This window comes from Typopeltis vanoorti, chromosome 22 (assembly GCF_054136105.1).
Source record: "Typopeltis vanoorti isolate ZY-2024b chromosome 22, IOZ_Tvanoo_1.0, whole genome shotgun sequence".
NCBI classification, from domain to species: domain Eukaryota; kingdom Metazoa; phylum Arthropoda; class Arachnida; order Uropygi; family Thelyphonidae; genus Typopeltis; species Typopeltis vanoorti.
The window spans coordinates 66,586,894-66,612,100 of NC_143570.1; the positions used below are offsets into that span (position 1 = coordinate 66,586,894).

Sequence of the window (25,207 nt, forward strand, 5' to 3'; positions counted from 1 at the left end):
TATGGACTCTACAACTGTGTTAGAAATCATAATTTTAATTTCTCAACGTTTCGACCTTCATGTGAAGGTCATCAACTGGAGTATACACACACACATACAAGGGTGGTTTGAAAAATTCTTGGTCTCGACCATAGATGACAACTATTGGCAAGTTTTTTTTTTGCTAAGTTGGCACATCTATCATAAGCATCCATGTGAAATTGCAAATCATTCTATCAAGTAGTTAATTTTATACAGCTGTCAGAAGCAAAAGTGTTGTCAGTATCCCTTGAAACTGATAAAATTGACTATCGTGCGGTTATAAAATTCTTTGTAAAAGAAGGTTTAACACCGAAAGAAATTCATTCAAAATTCATAAAAGTCTATGGGCACTCTTCTCCTTCTTTTCGACAATTAAGAAATGGGCTGACGAGTTTAAATGTAGCAGTACCAGCCTTGAAGATGATCCATGTGAAGGACGTCCAAGAAGTGTAACAACACCAGAAATCATTGATCAAGTGTACGATATGGTATTGGATGACTGGTAAGTCAAAGTGCATGAAATTGCTGAGACTATAGGAATTTCAAAAGAACGTGTAGGATATATTTTGCATGAAGAATTCCATGAAGGATTGGATAATGGTGCTGGAGCATCGCTGGAATAAATGTATTAGTCTTAACGTTTCAAAATGTTAAGACTAATACAATATGTTGTTAGGGAGATTATGTTGAAAAATAAAAATAATTTTGAAATTATAAATTCGTTTTTTTCATTGTTAGGCTGGAAACTTTTCAGACCACCCTCATATATACAAAGATAAGCTATATTACATTTCACACAGTATGCTAAGGAGATATTGATTTGATCAATGGTTATTTTACTGGCCTGACCTCTAGTGAAATATTAGATTAAATTGAAATAAAATAACTACATCAAAGCTATATTCTATTTAAGACAGCATCAGGGGGAAAAAAATTTTTTTTTTCTTTCCTTTAGATAGTTTTTTTACAGCAAAAATTATGTCCTAATTTAACATGGGAATTGTTATATTAGATTTAAGATCCTGGATTACCTATAGTCCTATTTTCTCATAAGAAGGCTTATATGTTGGTTATACATGCTTACTAAATAACTTATGGAATTCACAACGTACAATAGAATATAAATTAAATTAAACTTTAATAAATATTTCAGCAACGTCACGTTGCCAACTTCACAGGAACTTAAAATAAAGACACGTGCATGCAGGCACTACACACGGTAAATAAGGAAGAAGCAAGGATGCTATCGTTTTTCCTAAAAGTCCTGATAGTGCCCCCTAGTAGGTATTCCTGGCTGTTGGGCTGAAGGTCTGCTGATGTATGTCTCCCAAATTTGGGGTAGTCTCATGCAACCAAATTTGTTGAGGTTTGGCATGTTTCTTAGGGCTGAGGCTGATTCCATGAAAAGTCTTTCGAATTTGAATTTGCTACGGTGTATTACTGTAGCTTTCTTCCACTGTATTCTGTAGCGTGTATCCAGAGCATGGTCTGCAAGACCAGACTGGCTGTACCGGTGAAAACAGATGTAGTCCTTGTGTTCTGAAATTCTGATATTTGCTGTCCTGCCTGTTTGGCCAAAGTAGGACAGTTTACAGCTACAAGGGACATGGTATAAACCAGATAGGTCTTTTATGGAGCAGATAAGGGATGCCAATTTTCTATATGGTCTAGTAACAAGAGGTCAAGTCATTGTTTTTTTAAGATTTTGGTAATTTTTATCTGAAGTGCCTCGGATGTAGGGAATGGTGAAGGATTTAGAGTAATCCTTGTTGTGAGGGGGGGGGGGGGGTTATGGTTTATTGGTGTCAATATTTTTTTTTTGTGGGGTTTAGCCATAGGCTGAGAAAGTGTTAAGGATGTGGTTTAGTTCAGTTAAGGCATTGTCATTTTTGGGGGGGGGGGGTAGCCATTGACTGAGAAAGTGTTGAGAATGTGGTTTAGTTCAGCAGTTAGGGCATTGTCATTTGAACAGATTATAATAAATTTAGTTTAATCCTTTATCCCAGTGAGAATAAACTTTTAACATTTGAACAGATTAGTTTAGCCCTGTTGTATAGTGTCTTAATAACTCCATATTGTTGTGAGTAGGGATGGTGGGATTGTTGATGGATGTATCTGCCTGTATGGGTGGGTTTTCTATAAACTGAGAAAACCAAGGTTCCATCAGGTTGGTGGGTGACTAGTGTGTCTAGGAACGGGAGGATATTGTATGGTGAACTTCATTCTGGGGTGTTGGTTGTTTCAGTGTGTTAAGAAGGAGAGGAGTGTGTGTGTGTCAGAGCCATGTGGCCAAATAGCGAACACATCATCATCATCATAGCAAAGCCATATGATTGGTTTTTGTGGGGCAGAGTTTAATGCTTTCTCTTCAAAAGTATCCATAAAGAAGTTGGTCAAGGGAGGTGAGAGTGGTGAACCCATGGCTGTTCCCTCTATTTGTTTGTAGAATTTTCCTTGCCAAACAAAATAGGGCTGAGATATCAGGAGGAAATTTAGCATGGATTAACTCTAAGGTTTCCTTGAGTGGGATATTTGTGAATAAGGAGGAGACGTCAGAAAACTGACCATTATGTTGGAGTGTAAGGTTTTCTATGCTGGCTTTGAAATGGGCTGAGTTTTTTATGTGTGATGATGTGTTGCCAGTATAGCGTGTGAGTGCTTTGACCAAATGTTTAGCTAATTTGTATGTGGGGGAAATCAATGCCATTCGTTATGGGATGTAATGGCACATTTTCTTTATGTATTTTTGGAAGTCCATATATCCGGGAGGTATGGAGTTGAACGGTTTTTAATTTGTTAGTAACTTCTACAGGCCAAGAAGTGACCACCTTAAGTAGCCTGTGCAGTTTTCTAATTTGTGAGTTGGTGGGATTGTATTCAATAGGGAGGTAAGTAGCCCGATCTAATAATAGAGCATTAAGCTTACATGTGTAGTCTATTTGGTTAAGTACTACTGTGGGATTTCCCTTATCTGCTTTGGTGATTACTATTTCTTTGTTTTTCTTCATTTCCTGCAGGGCTTTATATTTCTTATTGGATGTGTTGGTTTTTGGCAGTTGGTTTTTGGTGAGAACACAAGCTACATAATGTTGTTGGCAATGTGGTTTGGGAGGTGGCAGATCCCGCGTTCAATATGAATCGTTATATCCTCGGCCGGTATTTTTCTGGGAGCATTGGTGAAGTTGTGGCCACGTGAAAGAATGTTGAGTGCTTCAGGCTTTCAATTAACTGAAGAAAAGTTGACCACAGTGTTGATTGGAAGTTTAGGTTTGGAGATGGAGTTCTTTTTTAATTTCTCAAATTTCTTGATCTGTCGATCTTGATCAGTGCACGAGACGTATAAAATTGATCAAAGTTGTGATTTAACATGCTGTGAAGCTCTTTTTCAAGCGCCCCGAATAGCTAAGTTTGCGTCAGCTAGGAGAACGCGTGTGGTGGCAATTTGTTCTTGTAGCAGCGCTTGTGTGGCGCGGTTATAAATTTGATGAGCCTTTTGTGAGAAGAAACGGTGCTTGAATTTAACACAATTTGGGATTACCTGATTTTCCTGACAGCATTTTAGGAAGGTCAGACGATTCAGTTTTCTTAATAGCTTCAGCTTCATTTTACCATATTGGCAGGCTTTGCATGCGATGGAAACTCTGTGGATGATAGTAATTCTCGTAGGAAGGCTTATACATTGGTTATACATGTTTACTAAATAACTTAAGGAATTCACAACTTACAACAGAATATAACTTAAATTAAACTTTAATAAATATTTCTAATATTTCGGCAATGTCACGTTGCCATCTTCACAGTAGTCACCCCCCAACCTGATGGAACCTTGGTTTTCTCAGTTTATAGAAAACCCACCCATACAGGCAGATACATACCCCCACCCCCACACACACAACAATATGGAGTTATTAAGACACTATACAACAGGGCTAAACTAATGTGTTCAAATGACAATAATGCCCTAACCACTGAACTAAACCACATCCTCAACACTTTCTCAGTCAATGGCTACCCCCCCCCCCCCCCAAAAATAAAATAAAATAAAAAAAATATTGAACTATTGAAACCAATAAACTACAACTCCCTTCACAACAAGGATTACTCTAAATCTATCACCATTCCCTATGTCCGAGGCACCTGGGAAAAAATTACCAATATTTAAAAAAACATGACTTGACCTCTTGTTACAGACCATATAGAAAACTGGCGTCCCTTATCCGCTCCACAAAAGATCTACCTGGTATATACCAGGTCCCTTGCAGCTGTAAGCTGTCCTACTTGGCCAAACAGGCAGGACAGCAAATATCAGAATTTCAGAACTCAAGGACTACATCCGTTTTCACCAGTACAGCCACTCTAGTCTTGCAGACCATGCTCTGGATACACGCCACAGAATATGGTGGAAGAAAGCTACAGTAGTACAACTTAGCAAATTCAAATTTGAAAGACTTTTCATGGAATCCGCCTCAGCCCTAAGAAACATGCCAAACCTCAACAAATTTGGTTGCATGAGACTGCCCCAAATTTGGGAGACATACATCAGAAGACCTTCACCCCCAACGGCCAAGAATACCTACATAGCTCACTAGGGGGCACCATCAGGACTTTTAGGAAAAACAATAGCTTCCTCACTTCGTCCTCATTTACTGTTTGTAGTACCTGCGTGCATGTGTCGTTATTTTAAGTTCCTGTGAAGATGGCAATGTGACATTGCCAAAATATTGAAAATATTTATTAAAGTTTAATTTAGTTTATATTCTATTGTACGTTGTGAATTCCTTTAGTTATTTAGTAAGCATATAGTCCTATTTATAATTAACTTATGGAAAAAGGTTATGTTGGTAGAATATGTGCCTTCCATATTCTTGGAATTTTTAAACCATCGTTATTGTTAAGATTAGGGCGATTGATAAGAATCTCATAGGCCTCCTTAAATTTATGTTCATACTACATTTTGGTGTGATGTAAACAACAGGTGGTTGGTTTACCGGTCAATTCTATATAAAGAATTGGCATCTCAGGGCATGATCAGACAGCCCAGTTTCACCATAGTTATTAAATTTAATGTGATGTTTATGTTCCTTTCGTCTGATAGGAATTGTTCATCCTGCTTCTCCTATATAGGGAAAATTACAGGTGCAATGAGTACATTATATTCCATGGTGAGCCAGCAGAGGAAGTGGATCCTTTGATGAGTTGAGTAAGTTTTTTAATTTTGCAGGAGGTTTAAAGGTGGCTTTAATTTTGTATTTCTGTAGTAGTCTGTTTATTTTATCTGATATCTCTTTAATGTATGGAATGGTTATAGTTTTATTGTAGTTTAGTTTATTTCTGTTTTTAAGTGAGGTCTTGTGAAGAATTTTGTTGATAGTATTTTGGCTGTGGCCATTTTTTAGGAAGGTATTGTTGATATCTTTTAATTCATTTTTAAGTGCTTGCTCATTCGAGCAAATTTTCAAAGCCCTGATTTTTAGTGTTAACGACATCTATTTTTTGTGTTTGGTGTTGGTAGGAGTTTTTGTGTATATATTGGCCAGTATGTGTAGGTTTCCGGTAAACAGTGAAGGGGAGACTGCCAGAAGAACAAGTGTATCTAGAAATGGAAATGTGTTCTGCCTTTCATTCTCAATTGTGAATTATATGTGTTTTGTGTTGTTTGCTTAGGAGGTATTTTTACCATCTGGCAGCCATGTGGCCAGATAGCAAAACCATCTTCAATGTATCTAAGCCAGACTTTGGGTATTAATGAGAGGAATCTGGAGCATATTGCTCAAAATATATCATGTAAAAGTTAGCAATTGGGGGTGGGGGTAATGCTGAGCCCATAGCTGTGCCTTATTGTAGGTAGGAAGTGTTTTGCCACACAAAATAGCCAGAACGCAGTACTGTGCAATGAGTGCTGTGATATAAGGAGAGAATTTGTCCTGTAATAGGAGTGTGTCATTGATTCGGACATTTGTGAAAAGGGCAGAGACATCAGAACTAACTAATAAATCACCTTTTTCCAGTGTGATGTCTTTGATTTTGTTTACAAAGTGTTGTGTGTTTTTAATATAGTAGGGGGAATGACCTGCCAACTCCTTGTATGTTGATACTAGTTTCTTGGCTTGGTGATAATTGAGGCTGTCTATACCTTCAACTATCAGCTGAAGCAATACGTTCGCTTGTGAATCTTTGGTAAACTGTAAATTCTCGGGAAAGGAGCATAGTGCGAAAGTAATTTTTTAACTGTAACTTTTGGTCAAGTAGTGACTGATTTAAGTAACTTTTCTGTTCCTTTTTTTATTCAATTAGTTGGGTTATAGTTAACAAGTTGATAAGTGCTGTTTGAGACAGTTAGGTTCATTTTTTCCAAATGCATTGTTCTACGAGGGTGGTCTGAAAAGTTCTCACCCTAACAATGAAAAAATGAATTTATAATTTCAAAATTATTTTTATTTTCAACATACCTCCCTTAAGACTAATACATTTATTCCAGTGATGCTCCAGCACCATTATCCTGTCCCTGTAGTGGTTCTCAGTAAGATCTGCAAAATACCCCTCTACAGAAATCACCTCTTGATTTGAAGAAAAATGCTGACAACAAGGAAGAGTTTTAGTTTTCGGAAGAGATAAAAGTCAGAGGGAGCCAAATCTGGGGAATAAGGTGGATGTTCCAACAATTCATAGTGCAGATCCCTTAATTTTCCCATTGCCAAAACACCTTTGTGGGCAGGTGCATTGTCCTGATGAAAGAGGATTTTTTTCTTCTGCAAACTGGATCTTTTCTATGATTTTTTTTGTCTTGTCTGGTTAAAAGATCGGAATAATATTCCCCGGTTATTGTTTTACCCTTTTCAAGATAATTAATAAACAAAACGCCTATAGTATCCTTAAACACTGATGCCATGACTTTTCCTGCTGATGGAACCGACTTTGTCTTCTTTGGTGCTGAACATCCAGCTTCTGTCCACTGTTTTGACTGCTGTTTGGATTCTGGTGTGTAATGGTGAATCCATGTCTCATCCCTAGTAATAAATCGATGCACGAAATCAGTTTTGTTCTTGTTAGAACAGTTTAAGCACTGTTCAGTGATTTTCATGCAAGTGTGTTTTTGATCTGCTGTGAGTAAGCATGGCACCCATCTTGCGCAAAGCTCTTTCATATACAATTCTTCATGCAAAATATATCCTACACAGTCTTTTGAAATGCCTATAGTCTCAGCAATTTCATGCAATTTGACCCTCACCAGTCATCCAATACCATATCGTGCACTTGACCAATGATTTCTGGTGTTGTTACGCTTTTTGAACTTCCTTCACGTGGATCATCTTCAAGGCTGGTACGGCCACGTTTAAACTCAGCAGCCCATTTCTTAATTGTCGAAAATAAAGAAGAAGAGTGCCCATAAAGTTTTATGAACTTCTAATGAATTTCTTTTGCCGTTAAACTTTCTTCTGGTTGTTGTTATCACTGGCTTGTGGTTGGCTGTTTTTGTTCACTGCAGAGAAAAAAAAAAAAAAAACGAACCAAGATACACATTGTTCCACGGGGTTGAAGTTGGGGGTTTTGAACTGCTAAACGTACATCTAAAAATACTGATCAATAACACAATAACCACGGTGCTTTCACATTGATTTGGCAGCTAACTTTTATATCATTCTAAATTATTATAAATGTCTTATGATATAGGTAGAGATTTATCTTGTTTTCTAGAGAAAAACCTTATAATGCAAAAAAGAATGCAATGCTTGACTGACATTATTTTTTTATTTTTTTTCGTTAGCATTCTTGATAAACAGTCTTTTACAGTTAAAATAATAAGAGGCATAAACATGTTTTCAACATGCCTTAATATGTAACATTAATGTTTGTTCCTGTAAACTGTGTTAAGATAGTATGATTCATATACAACTTAGTGTCCTGGAAATGACATATCTTCTTCTTCATGTAGCTTCCTCAGTGAGAGGGTGCAGCACCATGTCCTTCCAGTTCTCTCTGTTGGTGGCTTTCCTTTTTTGTTTCTGCATAGCCATGTGATCCTGTCCATGATCTTATATCTTCAAGCCATGTCCTTTGTTATTTGCCTCTTGATCCTTTTCCCATAATTTTTCCTTCTAAAATTGTTAGTATCCTCTGTCCTGCTGAACCTCTCAGTACATGTCCTACCAATCTCATCTTTCTCTGGATCATTTCCTGTAATAAAGATCTCTGTGTTTTCATTCTCTGTAGGACATCTGTATTTGTCACATGTTCTGTCCATAAGATTTTCAGAGCTCTCCTATAGCACCACATTTCAAAGGCCATTATCTTTTGCCTTACTCTTTTCTTGAATATCAAGTCTCACTTCCATATGTGAAAATTGGCCACACAAATGTTCTTATCATTCTTTTCTTTGTCTCGATACTCACAGAACTTCTGAGCAGATGTTTATTTTTCCAGAATGCATCTTTAGCTATAGCTGTTCTTATTTTTATTTCTTTATCTTGCTTTCCATCTGCAGTAAAGTAGGTGCCTAAATATTTGCATTCTGTTGTATGTTCAATTTTCATATTGTTTTTGAATATTTCTGGCTCGGATCTGCTTTCTTTTGTGATTTTCATAAATTTGGTCTTTATTGCATTTATATCTAATCCAAATTCTTTACCTTAGTAGCTGCAGTAATTTGATTAATTTGTTTCTGTTTGCTGCTATTAGAATGGTATCATGAGCATATCTAAGATTGTTGTATTTTATACCATTGATACTAATTCCTGTTTTTGTTTTTCAATCTTTTTCATCACTGTCTCACTATAGATATTAAATAGGTTTGGTGAAAGGATACAACCTTGTCTAACCCCTCTTTTTATTTTTGCTTCAGAAGTCTCAAAGTTAAACAGCTGCATTTTCTGTTTGGTATAAATCATTTTTATAATCTTAAGTACCTGATCTTCTATGTCTAATTTATCTAATATATTGAACATTTTATTATGTTTTACCTGATCAAAAGCCTTCTGAAAGTCTATGAAGCATATGTAAAAGTCCAGATGAGAAAGTCCGGATGGAAGATACAAAAATCAATCAGACTATATTGTAGTCAGTAAACGTTACTTCAATGGAGTACGGAACTCAAAGGTGATGCCAAGTGCTGACTGTGGATCTGATCATAGACTGGTCTTAATGAAGATGAATATTCGCCAGTAAACAATACAATTTAAAAGAAGTCAAACCCTAAAATGGGATCTGCAAATGGTACAAAATCCAATAATAAAATCAAAATTTAATGAAAATATTTCAGCAGTTCTGAAATATTTCAGCAGTTCCAGGATAGCATTAATGGTTCCCATTCCTCTTCTGAAGCCTTTCTGTTATTCACTCAATTCACCGCTTATGGCTCTTTCAATTTGTTTGTTAACGATGGTTAAAATAATTTTAGATGCATGGGATATTAGGCTCATAGTTCTGTAATCCTCACAATTTTGTGCATTATGTTTCTTTGGAATTGGTATACAGATAGATGTTGTAAAAACTTAAGGAAATTGTATTGTTTTATAGATGTCTTGAATGGATTCCACTAAATAGTTGTGTTTCTTTGGAACTGGTATACCGATAGATGTTGTAAAAACTTCAGGAAATTGTATTGTTTTATAGATGTCTTGAATGGATTCCACTAAATAGTCGTTATTATTGCCAGTCAAAGCTTTCAGCAACTCAGCCGGAATATTATCACATCCAGGGGATGTATTATTAGGAAGATTCTTAATTACACATTCTACCTCCTTTCTTGTGGGTAGAGTGGTATCTGTTGTTATGTTTAACTTAAGGTGTCGTGAATCATCTAACATTCTAACATGTTACCATTATCGTCATCTTAGAGATCTGGTAAGTACTCCCCCCCCCCATCTTCCATTTATCTTTTCCTTATCAATGAGTATGTTTCCATCTTTGTCCTTGATGTTATTAGACTGTGTGCATTTTGTTTTTCCATTAAGTTCTTTCAGGAATGCTTCTCTGGTTTTGATCTTATTTTGTAATTCTTCTATCTCAGTGCACTGCCTATTTATCCAGTTTTCTTTCAATCTTTTACATAACTGTTTGATTCTTTTATCCAAAGTTTTATATCTTAACCTTTCTTCTTCATTTGCTCCTCTTTTCCATGTTCTTGTTTCATCAATAAGGTTGATTACCTCTTGAGTTATCCATGGTTTTTTCTTTCTTTCCTCTTGTTTATTGATGTGGTTTTTAACAGATGTTATGATAGCTGCTTGTAGTGTATTCCACTGAGAGGGTTCATTTTCGTTTTGCAACTGTGCAGACAGCAGTTCTGAAATATTTTCATTAAATTTTGATTTTATTATTGGATTTTGTACCATTTGCAGATCCCATTTTAGGGTTTGACTTCTTTTAAATTGTATTGTTTACTGGCGAATATTCATCTTCATTAAGACCAGTCTATGATCAGATCCACAGTCAGCACTTGGCATCACCTTTGAGTTCCGTACTCCATTGAAGTAACGTTTACTGACTACAATATAGTCTGATTGATTTTTGTATCTTCCATCTGGACTTTCTCCTGTGTATTGTGCTGTTGGTTTTTGCCCAAAATAAGTGTTAGTTATGATGAGACTATGCTTGTTATAGAAATCAATCAGCTTTTGTCCTCTCTCATTCTGAATTCCTAGTCCAAATGGACCCACGTGTGTAGATGTTCTCTCTGATCCAACTTTTGCGTTCCAGTCACCCATAGCACAAATAGCTCTATCTTTCTTGCCTCTAGCTTCCTTTATACACCATTCTATTTCATCATACATGATATCTATTTCTGCTTCCTCATTCTGTTCTGTAGGAGCATATATTTGAATGATCAGCACATCTCTAGGTTTAGATTTCACTAGAATTGGCATTACTCTATCTAATTTTTTGATTATATGGATAATGTTTTTATTAGTTTTCTTCTCTACAATAAATGCTGCACCTCTCCTTGATATTTCACCACCTGATGTATATATATATCTTGCCATTTGGAAGTTTCGACTCAAAATCTGAGTCGAAATCCTTTCCAAAACGTTTCACATATCCCTGGTATACTAATACTCAGTCTCTCCATCTCTCTCTCATCACATTAGCCAATTTCCCGCATTTATTCAATCCTCTTACATTCCACGTAGCAATTCAAGCAATTTCTGCGTCGAGTTTCTTTATGTTAGTGTTAAATGTGAACATATCAGCTAAATGAGATATTTCTATTTCTAATTGACATATCAGCAACTTTTATTTTCAAACCAAATATAAACAAAATAGAAAATATTTCATGTTACTCTTTACCTTTGAGCTTATTGCAGTATAGTTTAATTGGAACTTCTAATATACGAATGGAGGGTCAAAACAAATCTTCTAATGTAAATTAACTGACACTGGGTTTTATTAGGATTTAATAGTACAGATGATTATACCGACTAGTATTGCCACATATGCTAGTGGCTTCTTCTTGGTTAGGAAGAACAAAAAATAATACAGTCAAGTGTTAAATGTGAACTATTGCAAAACTAAAATAGAACATGTAGGAAACCATTGAACAAAAGTAACAAAACAGAAAATGTCGAAGCTGGCACTTGTCAGTCATTGCTCAGTAAGTATGTGCAATAGTTGGTAGAAAGTTTGAGTCTGATGTGAAAGATCTAATAAGTGACTTACAAATATCACATAAAATCATTCCTTGTTCATGTGCCTTGTGAGTGGATAACCATTGTAGCCTCTTTGATGTTGCAGGCAGTGAAGTAGTCTTCTATGCAAGGCATGGAGCTCTTGTCCCATTCAGTATTGTGGTGAGTGTGGGAGAAGTGGAAAGCTTTGCCTGAGCTGTTTTTTGTGTTGTTAATAATGTCTCCAATATGCTCTTTTTGTCAAATTTTGAAACTTCTAGATGTTGCCCTATGTAAGCAAGGCCCCTAGAACATGGAATATTGTAAATTTCGGGATGTTTGTTGAAAGGATTATAGTCCTTAAGTGAATGTAACAGAACTTGTATAGTCACAATAGGCTTGAAAGCTACTCTTATGTCATGAGATTTTAGAAGATGGCGATTTTGATAGAAAGCGTATGTTGTGAAACTAGTTAGTATAATCATCTGCACTATTGTGGCCTAATAAAAATATCCAGTATCAGTTATTTTACATCACTATTTTTTTTTTTTTTTTTTTTGGTCGAAAATTCTACATATACATCACAGAATGAGAGATGTCTCCCACATCTCTCAAACTCCACTTTTCCCGCCCTCCTTCCATTCAGTCATATTTCCTTTATGTTAAAAATAAAACTGAAGAGTTGCAGTTATTGATGAGTTTGCCTTTAAATAGTCTACATACAGGAATGAAACAAATCATGATACCAGTATCTGAAATATCACACCTAGAAGTGGCTAGCTCTGAAATTTGTAATTCAGTTATATGAGATACTTGGTTAATTGAGGTGGAGATAATAGTTTTCACTGTATTTGCTTTTTGAGTGTGATTTCCCTTCTCATATCTAATATGTCCACATATGTATAATTTTCATGGATAGTTTTCTTTATTTTATTTTTAATTTTTGAATAGGTAACTGTAAATGGTCATTGCATAGATGTATCTGGGAACATATGTTTGTCAGTTCCTGTTATGGATGTTCTGATTGATAAGCAGCCCTATATTGTGCAGTTAATTAAACATGACAGTATTGGCAATATGCGTATGAGATTTGAAGGGACTGCAGTGAGTATTGTCTTTTTTTTCCCCATTAATAATATTCCTTCATATAATATTTTGCTTTATCCAAATGTTTTTTTTTATTTTATTTATTTGGGTATTATTTCTGGGAAATTACCATGTTACTCCTCTAAGTATATATTATTTTTATGGCTATTTAGCATATTTTTGTTTAGGAATACCCCTTTTTTATCATGTCATTTGCTTTTTACTCAAATTTTAGCGCTTTACTGATGTTTTATATCGAGAGATATACGAAGAATGTATAGAAAAAAAAAATATATATAGGAAGATAAACCGGACATACCTTTGTGGGATGTTGCTGTCCGTCTTCTTTTCAGTGGCATTCTGGGTTATGGTGATATATATTCATTCAAAGGAAAAACAGAAATAGCTGTCCACGTCCTTGAACAGAAACATACTCTCCAAATCGACAAGGCCATAATAGTAGACATACAGTAAAACAAAACAATGTTTAGAATATCGAAAACGATAGCCATAAAATGTGACAAAAGCTCAATAAACGTCCACCAGCCCTACATAATTTCCAAGAGTTGGAAGCTCCATAACAAAAATTAATTCACGACTCTGACCAATAAAATACAACACAGATACACCAAAGACAGAAACACCAAGACAGCATGACATAGCCTCCACTTCCCCAACGAGCTCCGAGGAAGCCGCATTGTTGAAACGGCTGACATCCCATTCTCCCACCCCTGATCTTATCCTTCTTCTTCCCCAAAAATTTCTATGTTCACCCTGTTAAATTGTGAATGAAACTATGTTGTGTAATTTATTTTTTTTTCATTCACATTTAACATTGCATATTATGTATTAATCATAATTTGTATAAAGATTATTTATTGTTCCTTAATTAAGGATTACTATTTAAATATTTATTCTAAACTTAACCTACTATTAATTTATTAAATAATAATATGTGTAGAAATTTATGATAACTAAATATATATGTAAAGTAACGAAAAGTGTATTATAAATAATTGTATACGTAATGAAAGAGTTGATTAAGTAGCTCAAATATTCTGTTTATTCTTATTTGTGAAAATTTAACGTTATGTAATCACTTATGTAAGAGTAGAGCGTTGTGTTACATTAGCGAAATGTTTACGTTCATGCGTTGTCATGGAGACGCAGGAAATAAACAAGCACGAGTCGAATACAGCGTGACCTTCGGACTGAAAGGGTTGGAATTAGAGAGAAGAGAAGAACTTTAATTAGAGAGAAGAGAGGAAGTTTTTGCGGAGCGGAAAGGAGGGTAGGATACAAGCAAAGGAAATGGAAGAAAATTATAAGTTCTCTAGGGCAGAAATTCATGAGAATAGTGTTTAGAAGTGAGCCAAAACATAGTGAATCATATACTTAGCTGCAAGTGAAGTCAGCTGTGTTGTAAAGGAAGATTAATGCCGTAACCGGATAAATAAAGAACTGGACATTCAATGCAAAATTCTGATTAGTTCCAGTTAGTCTAGGATTACGTCTTAATACTATGTTGCCCTGAGAAGAATTATATTGAATTAACTAGTTTGAGAAAAGTAAACAAGGAAAGATATCAGTGCCTTATTGATGTGTTTTTTTTTTTGAGTAGTGAAGCGCGATTAACAGTAGTTCAGTTAAATCGTTGGAGAATCTTTATTAATGTGTTCCGCTAACGTAAATAAGTTAATTCATAAGTGTGCTCACAATTAATTGATGTATTGAAGATTGTATCTGGTAAAAGTAGTCATACTTGTTTGTTTATTCTAACATTAACATATCTTCGAAGTTTAAAGTCCGAAATAAGATTGCTTGGAATATTGTCTACCTTGGAATATTAGTGCTTCCTGTGAATTTTAAACATTAAATACAGCTGATAGATATTTGGAGACTGTTTAAATAAAAAGTTTCGTTTTACTAACTTGAGTTAAGAAAGCTTGTGTTATTGAAGCAGTGAATTGTATATTAAAGTTTAGAACATTGAATTGGAATGAGTGACTTAGCAAGATGTATTAAGTTATTTGTATTGTTTCATTTAAAAGTAGAATTCTTGTATTTGTTATATATCATATATTAAATGTTTTATTTTGTTAATCTAAATATTGTGTTTGCCTGAATTCCCTTTTATTGCACCGTTCATAAAAAATTAGAATCTTGCGGGTGCCCCAAGTAGAATAGTAAATAATTCGGCCTAATGAGAAGACTGCTAACTTAATTAAGAATTGATCCTACTATATTATATAGACTAATCTAAAAATAGGGTGGCGCAGTATAATTATAAATTTCTCTATTTTTTGGATCGGTGATCAATTTGCGATTAAGTGTTATATTGATAAGAGTGACTTGAACCAAGATGGCGGATTTAGAACATTACATGAAAATAGAACGTCACGACAACCCCCATCCCAAAATATTCTCTGCCCACCTTTAATAATTTAAAAAATATTTCAAAAAAACTCAGGTTTTTCAAAAAAGTTAAAAAAAAGTTTGCATACCTCTTGCCTCACCAATAATTCTCCCACATCTCTCAAACCCCCACTTTTACAACCCCCTTTCTGTTCAATCATACTTCCTTCCTTCAACAACTTCAACAATGAATGTATATTGCCATATGCTGGGATGCCACTGAAAAAGAAGACAGCCAGTCTTCTTTTTCAGCCAGCAACATCCCACAGAGGTATGTCCGGTTTTTCTTCCTATATCTATCTATCTATCTATCTATATATATATATATATTTTTTTTTTTTTTTTTCCGTTTTATATATTCTTCATATATCTGTCCATATGAAACATCAGTAATGCTCTAAAATTTGAATAAAAAGCCAATGACATTATAAAAAAAGGGGTATTCTTGTAGATAGACTTATGCGTTGGTGATACATAATTGTTAATTTTAAGGAAAGACAACATATACTATTATATTAATTAAATAACTTTAATTAATACTTCCTATATTTCGCTAATGTTACGTTACCATCTTCAGGGAACATAAAAATTAATGAAATGTACACGTAGCACTAACACTGAATAAATATGGCTGAAGACAACAACTGAAGTCAGTCCTAGAGTCCTGAAGGGTGGCACCTAGTGGGTCAAATTGGGTATTAATCTTTTGGCTGTTGGGCTGATGTTCTAAGAATGCAAGCCTCCCATATTTGGGGTGGTCTCATGCATCCAAATTTATTGAGGTTTGGAGAGTTTCTTAAAGCTGACACTGATTCTAAGAATAATCTCTCATATCTAAACTTGCTGCAGTGTAGTAAGGAGGCTTTCTTCCAACATATTTTATGGTGGGTGTCCAAAGCATGGTCAGCAAGTCCTGAGTGGCTGTAATGGTGGAATCGGATATAATCATTATGTTCAGATATCCTGATATTAGCTGTCCTGTTTGTTTGGCTGTAGTAAGACAGTTTGCAACTACAAAGGACCTGGTAAACTCCAGGTAGGTCTAGAGGAAGTGGCTGGTCCTTGGGAGAATGGATAAGAGATGCCAATTTTTTATATGGTTTGTAACAAGTTGTCAAGTCATATTTTTTTAGGATTTTAGTTAACTTTTCAGAAGTACCCTGAATATAAGGAATAGTGATAGATTTAGAGTAGTCCCTGTTGTGGAGGGAGGAAGGGGGGAGGTTGACTAGTTTTAATATTTTTTGGATTTTATGGGGGTTGTATCCATTGACTACAAAGGTGTTAAGAATATGATTAAGTTCAGTAGTAAGGGCATTGTTATCTGAACTGATTTATTTTGCCCTGCTATATAGGGTTTTTCTAATCCCATATTGTTGGGAGTGGGGGGGTGATTGCTGGTGAGTGTATCTACCTGTATGTGTAGGTTTTCTGTAAACTGAGAAAGCCAGGGATCCATCAGGCTGGCTTGCAATCAGAGTATATAGGAAAGGTTGATTGTTATTGTTTTCTTTTTCTAAGGTAAATTCGATCCTTGGGATTTGATTGTTTAGGTGTGATAGGAAGTTTTGGAGTGTGTTCAGGCCATGCGGCCAAATAGCGAACACATAATCTACATAGCATAGCCAAAGAATAGGTTTAAGTGGGCCGAGTTTAAGGCTTTTTCTTCAAAGGTCTCCATAAAGAAGTTGGACAGACGTGGAAGAGAGTGGAGAACCCATGGCCGTTCCCTATATTTGTTTATGGAATTTTCCTTGCCAAACAAAATAGCCTGAGTTCATGGTGAACTGAAATAGGGCTGAGATATCGGGAAGGAAATTTGCCTTGGATGAGGTCCAAAGTATCTTTGAGTGGGACATTGGTGAATAAGGAGGAGACATCAAAACTGACCATTATGTCAGTGTGTTGGAGTGAGAGGTTTTCTATACCGGCTTTAAAGTGGGCTGAATTTTTTATGTGTGAAGGTGTGTTGCCAGGATAATATGTGAGCACTTTGGCTAAATGTTTGTCTAATTTGTATGTGGGGGAATTGATGCCATCCACAATGGGTTATGATGGCACATTCTGTTTATGGATTTTTGGAAGTCCATATATTCTGGGGGGGGGTCTAGAGTTAAAAGGTTTTAGTTTGTTAGTAATTTCCACAGGCCAAGAAGTAACCTTCTTAAGGAGCCTATGGAGTGTTCTGATTTGGGAGCTGGTAGGATCATATTCTATAGGGAGGAAAGTAGACTGATCTAATAGCAAGGAGGAAAGCTTACCTGTGTAGTCGATTTTGTTTTTAGAACTACAGTGGCATTTCCCTTATCCACTTTAGTAATTATTATTTTACTGTTATTTTTTAATTCCTGTAGAGTTTTGAATTCTTCTTTAGACAAGCTAAACCTCCAAAATTGAATTTTGGAGGTTTAGCTTGTGTAAGAACACTGGCTTTGTCTAGTCTGATATTGTTGGCAATATGGTTGGGAAGTTTGCAGATGTTACGTTCTAACTGAATCATTATTTCTTCAGAAGGGATTTTTTTTGGTGTTATGGTGACGTTGTGGCCTAGGGAGAGTGCGCTGATTGCTTCAGGCTTCAAGCTAAAGGATGACAGGCTTATTACCGTGTTGAGAGGCATTTGAGGTTTGCTAGCTGAGTTCTTTTTTAAACTTTCAAATTTTTTGATGTGCTGACAACGTACTTTTTGGAATTCCTTTTTTGCTGAACAATTAGAGACGTTGGAGAGGATCGTCCAAAGGTCATCATTCATCTTGGTGGTAAGCAGGGCCGGTGGAAGCGGTCATGCGGTGCATGCAGGCGTCGCTACGAAGGGGGCACCGGGGAGCACGGGTCATAAGTTCATTTTTAAGAAACAAAATTTTTATCATAAAAACAAAAAATTCTTAGAATGATCAATATTAAAATAAATAAGGCTGGATACACCGAATAAAAATTTAAAAAAATTGTATATTGCTGGCTGTTTACAATTTTGCAGCGAGAGCAGGCTAAATGCTAGCCTCCAGAATCTAAAGTAAAACGGTGAACGGTTTTTATGCACAGAAACGAATTTTCATACAAAACATTTGTTGCCACGTAACTAGTCATACGGTACTGTAAAAACTCGATTGTAGCTTAAATAGTCCAAAGCACATTACATTCGAATTTTTACTTAGGTTAAGTCCCATGTGAATATTGTAAAAATAAACTTTGTTTGTCTCTGTATAGTTTGTTTTAGATGTTATTGTAAATAACACTCTGGAAGTTAACTGTATATACTGCTTTAATAAGAATATGTTTGAGTGTTAAAAAAAATGGCAATGTTTATATCGCCGAAGCTGCATGTAATAGATCTACATGGCAGCATTAGAAAGATTGTTATTAAAATTTGTTTGTATGAGAAAGGCTTGCAGGCTCTAAGTGTAAACATCTGCTAAGTCAGTCAGAAAGGTTCAAACAACTTTCCGATGGCTGGCAACTTACAATTAAAAGAAAGCAGAGGAGAACAAAAGGCATGCCGAACTTGAAACTTAAGATGAAAAAATCATACTGATTCTTTCGGGGTTGCCAAACTTCATGCAAGGTCTCAGAGGAGGTATAATAAAAAGGAACTGAAGCAAACAGAAGGGGCTGCTCGGATCCAGAGATTGCTGCAGAAGTAGAGAGGGCCCGGTTCCAGAGACGTCCACAGAGAGAGAGGAGAGGCTGCCCAGTTCCAGACGCTGTCATAAAGGAGGCAGCTTGGTTCCAGACATTGCTAGAAAACGACATGCCATAAGCAGATGCAGGGATTTCACAAGTGATGATCTGGATTGGAATTTTTCAAGATAGTTTTCTCTCCCATCCTATAGATTGATGAAAAAACCTCCCCCCTGCCTGGTCCCAGACGTTGCCGAAGAGAGACAGAGCTGCTTGGTTCCAGACATCGTCAGAGGGCATCCCAGATCCAGATGTTGGTTGAGAGAGGAGTTTTCCGCTTCCAGAAAGGAGCTTCTCAGTTCGAGAGTCGCTAGAGAGAAATGACTTCTAGGCCACGGACAGGGCTTTCATATTATCGAAAGGAGAAGTCCAAAACGCCGTAGAAGAGAAAAGTTTTCAATCAGGATCTCTCTGGACTCCAAGAAAAATGAAACAGTTGACAACAGTTTCATTTTTCTTGGAGGCGGCATTTTCAGTTTCTTAGAGGCGGCAATTAAAGCTACTTGAGACGGCAGTCATTCCAGGCATTTTCAGCAAGTCCAAGTAGAGGAGAAAAAGCGAGGCAAATTTCCCGAAGTACCTTCGCTCGTAAGTTTTTCTTTTTGCTGTGGGAGAATAACATTTTTCCGGAATTGTACGAGTCCCACTACATTCCCAGTTGATATAGCCAAAGCCAAAATTCCAGATGAAGATCTGAGATGAAAGACTTGCCATAGAACTTTTAGTGAAAGACTTTTGACTAATTGTGAGATACAGAGCCTTTGTAAGTTCAAAACTTTTATATAATTCCTCTTATAGTTGTATTAGAAAGACTTTTAAGATATATGTTTAATGTTTAATAAGGTTAAGAAGTGTCCTTAAGAGAATCAATTGACATGTTAGAAGTTGATATCAAATTTGTAAAGATAACTTAACAGAGAGATTTAGGTAACCTCTTTGCGAGTAAGCTTGGAGTTTAATAAGTAAAATTTGTAGACTGAGAGTAAATAACGTTTTGTGTTAAAGAAAGTATTTTAAAGTTAGAAGTTGATATCAAATTTGTAAAGATAACTTAACAGAGAGATTTAGGTAACCTCTTTGCGAGTAAGCTTGGAGTTTAATAAGTAAAATTTGTAGACTGAGAGTAAATAACGTTTTGTGTTAAAGAAAGTATTTTAAAGTTGAAGAAAAGAGGTTCTAAATTTTGCTAAAGAGTTTTTATAGATGGATAGAGAAAGCAATCTCCCTAACATTTAAATTCATGTACATTTCATATTAATGTAAATAAATGTTATTTGACTTTCTTATAAACATAGCATGTAATAAACAAGAGAGATTCTGAGAGAGAGAAATCCCGCACATCTACATTAGAATAACGGAGAATAAAATATATAGTAAAGAAAAAAGCCATCACAAGCAATAATAGAAATTAACATTATACAAAGTTAAAATAATAATAAAATTTTATAATGTCGCAGTAATAACAGGATAGCAACAGTAGATTTATAACAGTATGCATCGCAATAGGCTACTGACAGTAGCGCAGTGTGGACTATTGTTTCGTAATTGTCGTATTGTGTAATAATTTCTTGGAGATATAAAATAGAAATGGAATCAAAAATTTAAAAAAAGTTATCTGGTGCACAAAATCGTAAGCATCATGCTGCGAAAGAAGCAGATATTAAGAAACAAACTGGGGCTCTTAATAAATTTGTTAAAATATTAAAATATTCTGATGCAGATTGTAACCAACTCGATACATCAGAAATCAGAGTTGACGAACTGTGCACATCATCTAGTTTGAATGAAAGCATTATTACAACTGTTGAACAAGATAACAAGATGCAGAATTTAAGTGAAAAACAGTTAGGAGAAGATTTAGATGTAGTTGACCACGAAACTAACACATTGTTAGTCTCTGTAAATTTAGAAGATCCAGGTGAATGGGGAAATATTGATGAAAAATTATGAGTTGTTTTAATGGGGGGCCTGTTCAAAAGAAAAATATAATATATCCCAGAGATACACATGGTCGTAAATTTGACGACACGTATTATAATAGAAAAATGGAAAATGGGGAGTTCGTGCCAAGAACATGGTTCATTTATTCCGAAACTTTAAATTCTGTTTTTTGCTTTTGTTGCATACTTACCTACTGAATCAAGTAGTCTTGTAGAAGGTTATAACAATTGGAGAAATGTAAGTACAACTTTGCATAGACATGAGCCTAGTTTAGCTCACATGAAAAATTTCTTAAAATGGAAGGAACTTGATAAAAATTTAAAAAACAAAACTACTATTGATTGCCAGACTCAAGGCATGTATGAAATGGAAAAGAAACATTGGATGAGTGTTTTGTTTTAGAATGCTTGATTGAAATTATAAAATTCCTTGGTAGCCAAAATTTAGCTTTTCGCGGATCATCTGATAAATTATATGCAAGGAATAACGGCAATTTTTTTAAATTAGTCGAACTGTTTGCGAAGTTTGATCCTGTTATGGAAAATCATGTTGAAAGGGCCCTACAAGGATACAATAGAGTACACTATTTGAGTAAAAACAGTCAAAATGAAATATTGGAAACTTTAAGTAATGCAATCAGGGATACAATTTTATTATCAATTCGAAAATCTAAATATTATTCCATAATTTTAGACTGCATACCTGATGCGAGTAAAACAGAACAAATGACCATTATTATTCACTTTGTTTCCTGTGACAATGGAATTGTCAAGATCAGAGAAAACGTTTTAGGTTTTGCAGATATATCAGATTCCACAGGACGTGGTTTATGTGCAACAATAGTGGAACAACTGGAAAAATGGAATATTCCCATTGAAGACATGCGAGGTCAAGGGTATGACAATGGGGCAAATATGAAAGGGAAAAAATATGGGCTCCAAAATTTGCTTTTGAACAAAAACCCTTGAGCTTTTTACATGCCACGTGCTGCTCATACTCTAAATTTAATCATTAACGATGCAGCCAAAGTGAATGCAGATACAATTAGTTTCTTTGCAATTATTCAAGAAATATATAATTTCTTTTCATTCTCTTACAAATGTTGGGCAATCCTTTTAAAGTTCGTAAAAAGTTTTACATTGAAACAGCCATCAGAAACGCAATGGGAAAGTAAAATTAATGCAATCCGCCTTCTACGATATCAGTTAGGAGAAATTTGCCATGCACTTTTTTGAAATTTTAGATAATGAAAATTTTAATAAAGAAACTCAGCACGAAGCACAAACATTATGTGCTAAAATGGACTAAAATTTATTTGTTCTCTTATAATTTGGCATGATTTACTTAACAGAATGAAGCTTGTGAGTAAAATGCTTCAAGACAAAAATATGAACATTTCACTTGCTTTAGAATCTATCGGAAACTTAAAAATATTCTTACAAGAGTATTGATCAGATACAAATTTTAAAGAAGTTCTAAAAATGACAAAAAGAACTGAGTGAAGAGGTGGATGGAGAACAAGAATTTAAAACTGGTATGGAAGTTCGATGATGAAAGAAGACACAACAATTTGACTACGAGCATCATGACGAAATGCGACAATCGCCAGAAGATAAGTTTAGAGTGAATGTGTTTTATACACTTCTAAACTTTGCAATGTGTTCATTAATAGAACGTTTTGAACAACTAAAAACATATGATAATTTCAATTTATTGTATAGATTACTATAAATTAATAACAAAGATTTATGAAAAAATTATGATTTATAGATTCTCTTGATGGACAGTGACAATAAAGACGTAAATGCAGTAGAACTATATGATGAGTTATGTGTTTTCCGGGATATTTTTCGAAAGGATAATTTAAATATTCAAAACCCTTTCGATATTCTTAGTTTTATTGTGTCCAATAATTTATCTTTCCCTAACTTTTCAATTGCTTTAAGAATACTATTAACCTTACCTGTTAGTGTAGCAAGCAGTGAACGTTCCTTTTCCTAGTTGAAATTGATTAAAACCTACTTAAGAACAAGTATGTCACAAAAAAGGCTTGTTAGTTTGGCATTGATAGCTACTGAAAATGATATATGTGGGGAATTAGATGTTAAGACCATTATTTCTAATTTGAAGAACCCTAAAATTTTAATAAAAAAATTTCAAGTATATTTATGTAGTTTAATTTATTTTCTGTTATTCTGTAAAGATTTTATTTTTTGAATACTTATACTAATATTAAATAAAATGTTCTAATTATTATTTCTGAATTCTTTTCTTATTTTCTCATCTATCTTGAGTTTCTTTTATTTTCCTAAAAGATAGTTCCACTTATAAAAATTATTAAAAAAAATTTTTACAACTTACTAAGAATTTAGAAAAAGAATTTTTGCTAGAATTTTTTAAACTTTAGTTCAAATAAATTTTAACTTTAATTAAAATTCATTTTAATTTTGTTAGTGATTTGGGTCAGTGAGAAGGCTATAAATCCTGTATCATTATATTCAACGATTAAAGTGAAGTGGCTTTATCAAAATTTGCTTTAACTTTTGAGAATAACTTTTGAGAATTTTTTGAATATTCGGGTTTTTAATGATTATCCTGCCTGGTCAACACCCCTGGTTCATTACATTTAGCAAATCAACGTGTGGCTGTTCTGTCAAAATTTATTTAAGAAATTTCAAATAATTTAAATTTTTATTATTGTAAAAGAACCACACACGCCTGGATCATTACAGGGGCGGCGCTTAGATGGACATTGCATGCGGGCAGCAAAGACCCTAGCACCGGCTCTGGTAATAAGCTCTTCTTCTGGCGTATGAATAGCCTCATTAGTGTTGGGTAAGAGAACATGGGTAGTGGTAATTTGCTCCCATAACAGAGTGAAGCTAGTGTGTGTATATATGCGGAGAGCTTTAGGAGAAGTGAATTGGTGCTTCAGTTTCACACAATTAGGATCAGATTATTATCCCGGCAGCGTTTTAGAAAGTCTAATTGATTCAGTTGTCTAGAGATCTTCAGTTTTAACTTGCTGTATTTACGAGCCATGCGTGCGATGGAATCTCCGTGGATTATAATTATTCTTGTAGATAAGAGTTATACGTTGGTGATACATAACTGTTAATTTTAAGGAAACACAACGTATACTATTATATTAATTAAATAAATTTAATTAATATTTCCTATATTTTAGTAATGTTCCATTACCATCTTCAGAGAACATAAAAATTAATGAAATGTGCATGCAGGCACTAATGTTGTGTCCTACATTCTTAATTTCTTATCAATATATGTATTCTACAATAAGTCTTTCCTAGGGTGTCACGTGGTACTACTGAAACACAAAGGAATTGCCTCAGGGTCGAGCCAAATCCGAGGTGTCAAAGGTTCTGAAATCTTGCCTCTCTTAAAGCTCTAGGAAAATTTATATTTTTATACTGTGCCACCTAGAACCATTAGATTAAGAAAAGGAAATCTTAATCAAGAAGTGAATTTTCAGATATACACTAATGACGATGGGTTTGCAATCGTGACCTAAACTACAACCTATTTCCTCCCTCTTAAATTCATACTTTTTGTGAGTTGTGCATTGGATTCTAAACTCAGACAGTTGGATTTAAATATAGCAAAAGGTTTATTAAACAACATATTAGTTATCATACAATATAAAGAAACATTCCTTTGTAAGATTAAGAACCTAGTAATCTTAAACAACAATATTAATATGAATTTTCAAGAGTTAATTTAATACTCAAATTAGATCATCTTAATATTCAATTAAAACATAAATATTAACCCAACACATTCAGAGGTAACTCACTTTCTTCTAATATCAGTGTGCTACAGTCCTGTCTTATCTTAATCAAAGTCCTTGATTCTCAGTTTACAGTTAATTTCTTATCCTTTACATAATAGTAGACAAAGAACTTTCAGCTTTACCGTACACGTGATCTTCTTATACTTGTTCCTTCGGCTCTTGGCACTTGTTCTTCATATGATTTCCTTTCAGTCATTGTTCTGGCATGGATTTCTCCAGTCATTGGTAGGTCCAAACATTTCTAGCATATCTAGCCAATTCCAGGGACTTTGTTGGCATCTGGCAGTTCTGATTCCATAAGGTTTTTTACCGAGACACTGAGCTTTTCCCATGGATTGCCTGTCTTCAGTGTAGATATAATTTCTTCCATCATAAGGTTTGAGGTACATAACCTTATCAAATGATATACTGCATTTCCGACTATCACCTACGGAAGTCCGAGCAGAGCTCCCCGCAGACCCTTCGTCTAGACATTCCGGAAGAGAGACGCTCACTACTGCAAGAAACCTAAAAAAAACTTAAGCCTTTGTGTGTATGTGTGTGTGTGTGTGTGGGGGGGGTCCTAATCCTTTTATACCATCTTCCTACCGACACTCTCTGTAACCTTCTTTGTTCACCCGTCACGTAGAATTCTCCCCACATGGGCCTCGCTTCG

The 25,207-nt window shown here is 35.0% G+C and overlaps 1 protein-coding gene across 1 annotated transcript in view; it reads left to right on the plus strand.

Annotated features, from left to right (window-relative positions):
- Positions 1-25,207, plus strand: part of LOC150094469 (propionyl-CoA carboxylase alpha chain, mitochondrial-like) — a 559,741-nt gene that overhangs the window by 486,672 nt on the left and 47,862 nt on the right. Inside the window, exon 20 of the mRNA XM_090412316.1 lies at positions 12,573-12,725. Within this exon, the coding sequence (XP_090268442.1) occupies positions 12,573-12,725 (153 nt within the window). The remainder of the gene's footprint in view (positions 1-12,572; positions 12,726-25,207) is intronic.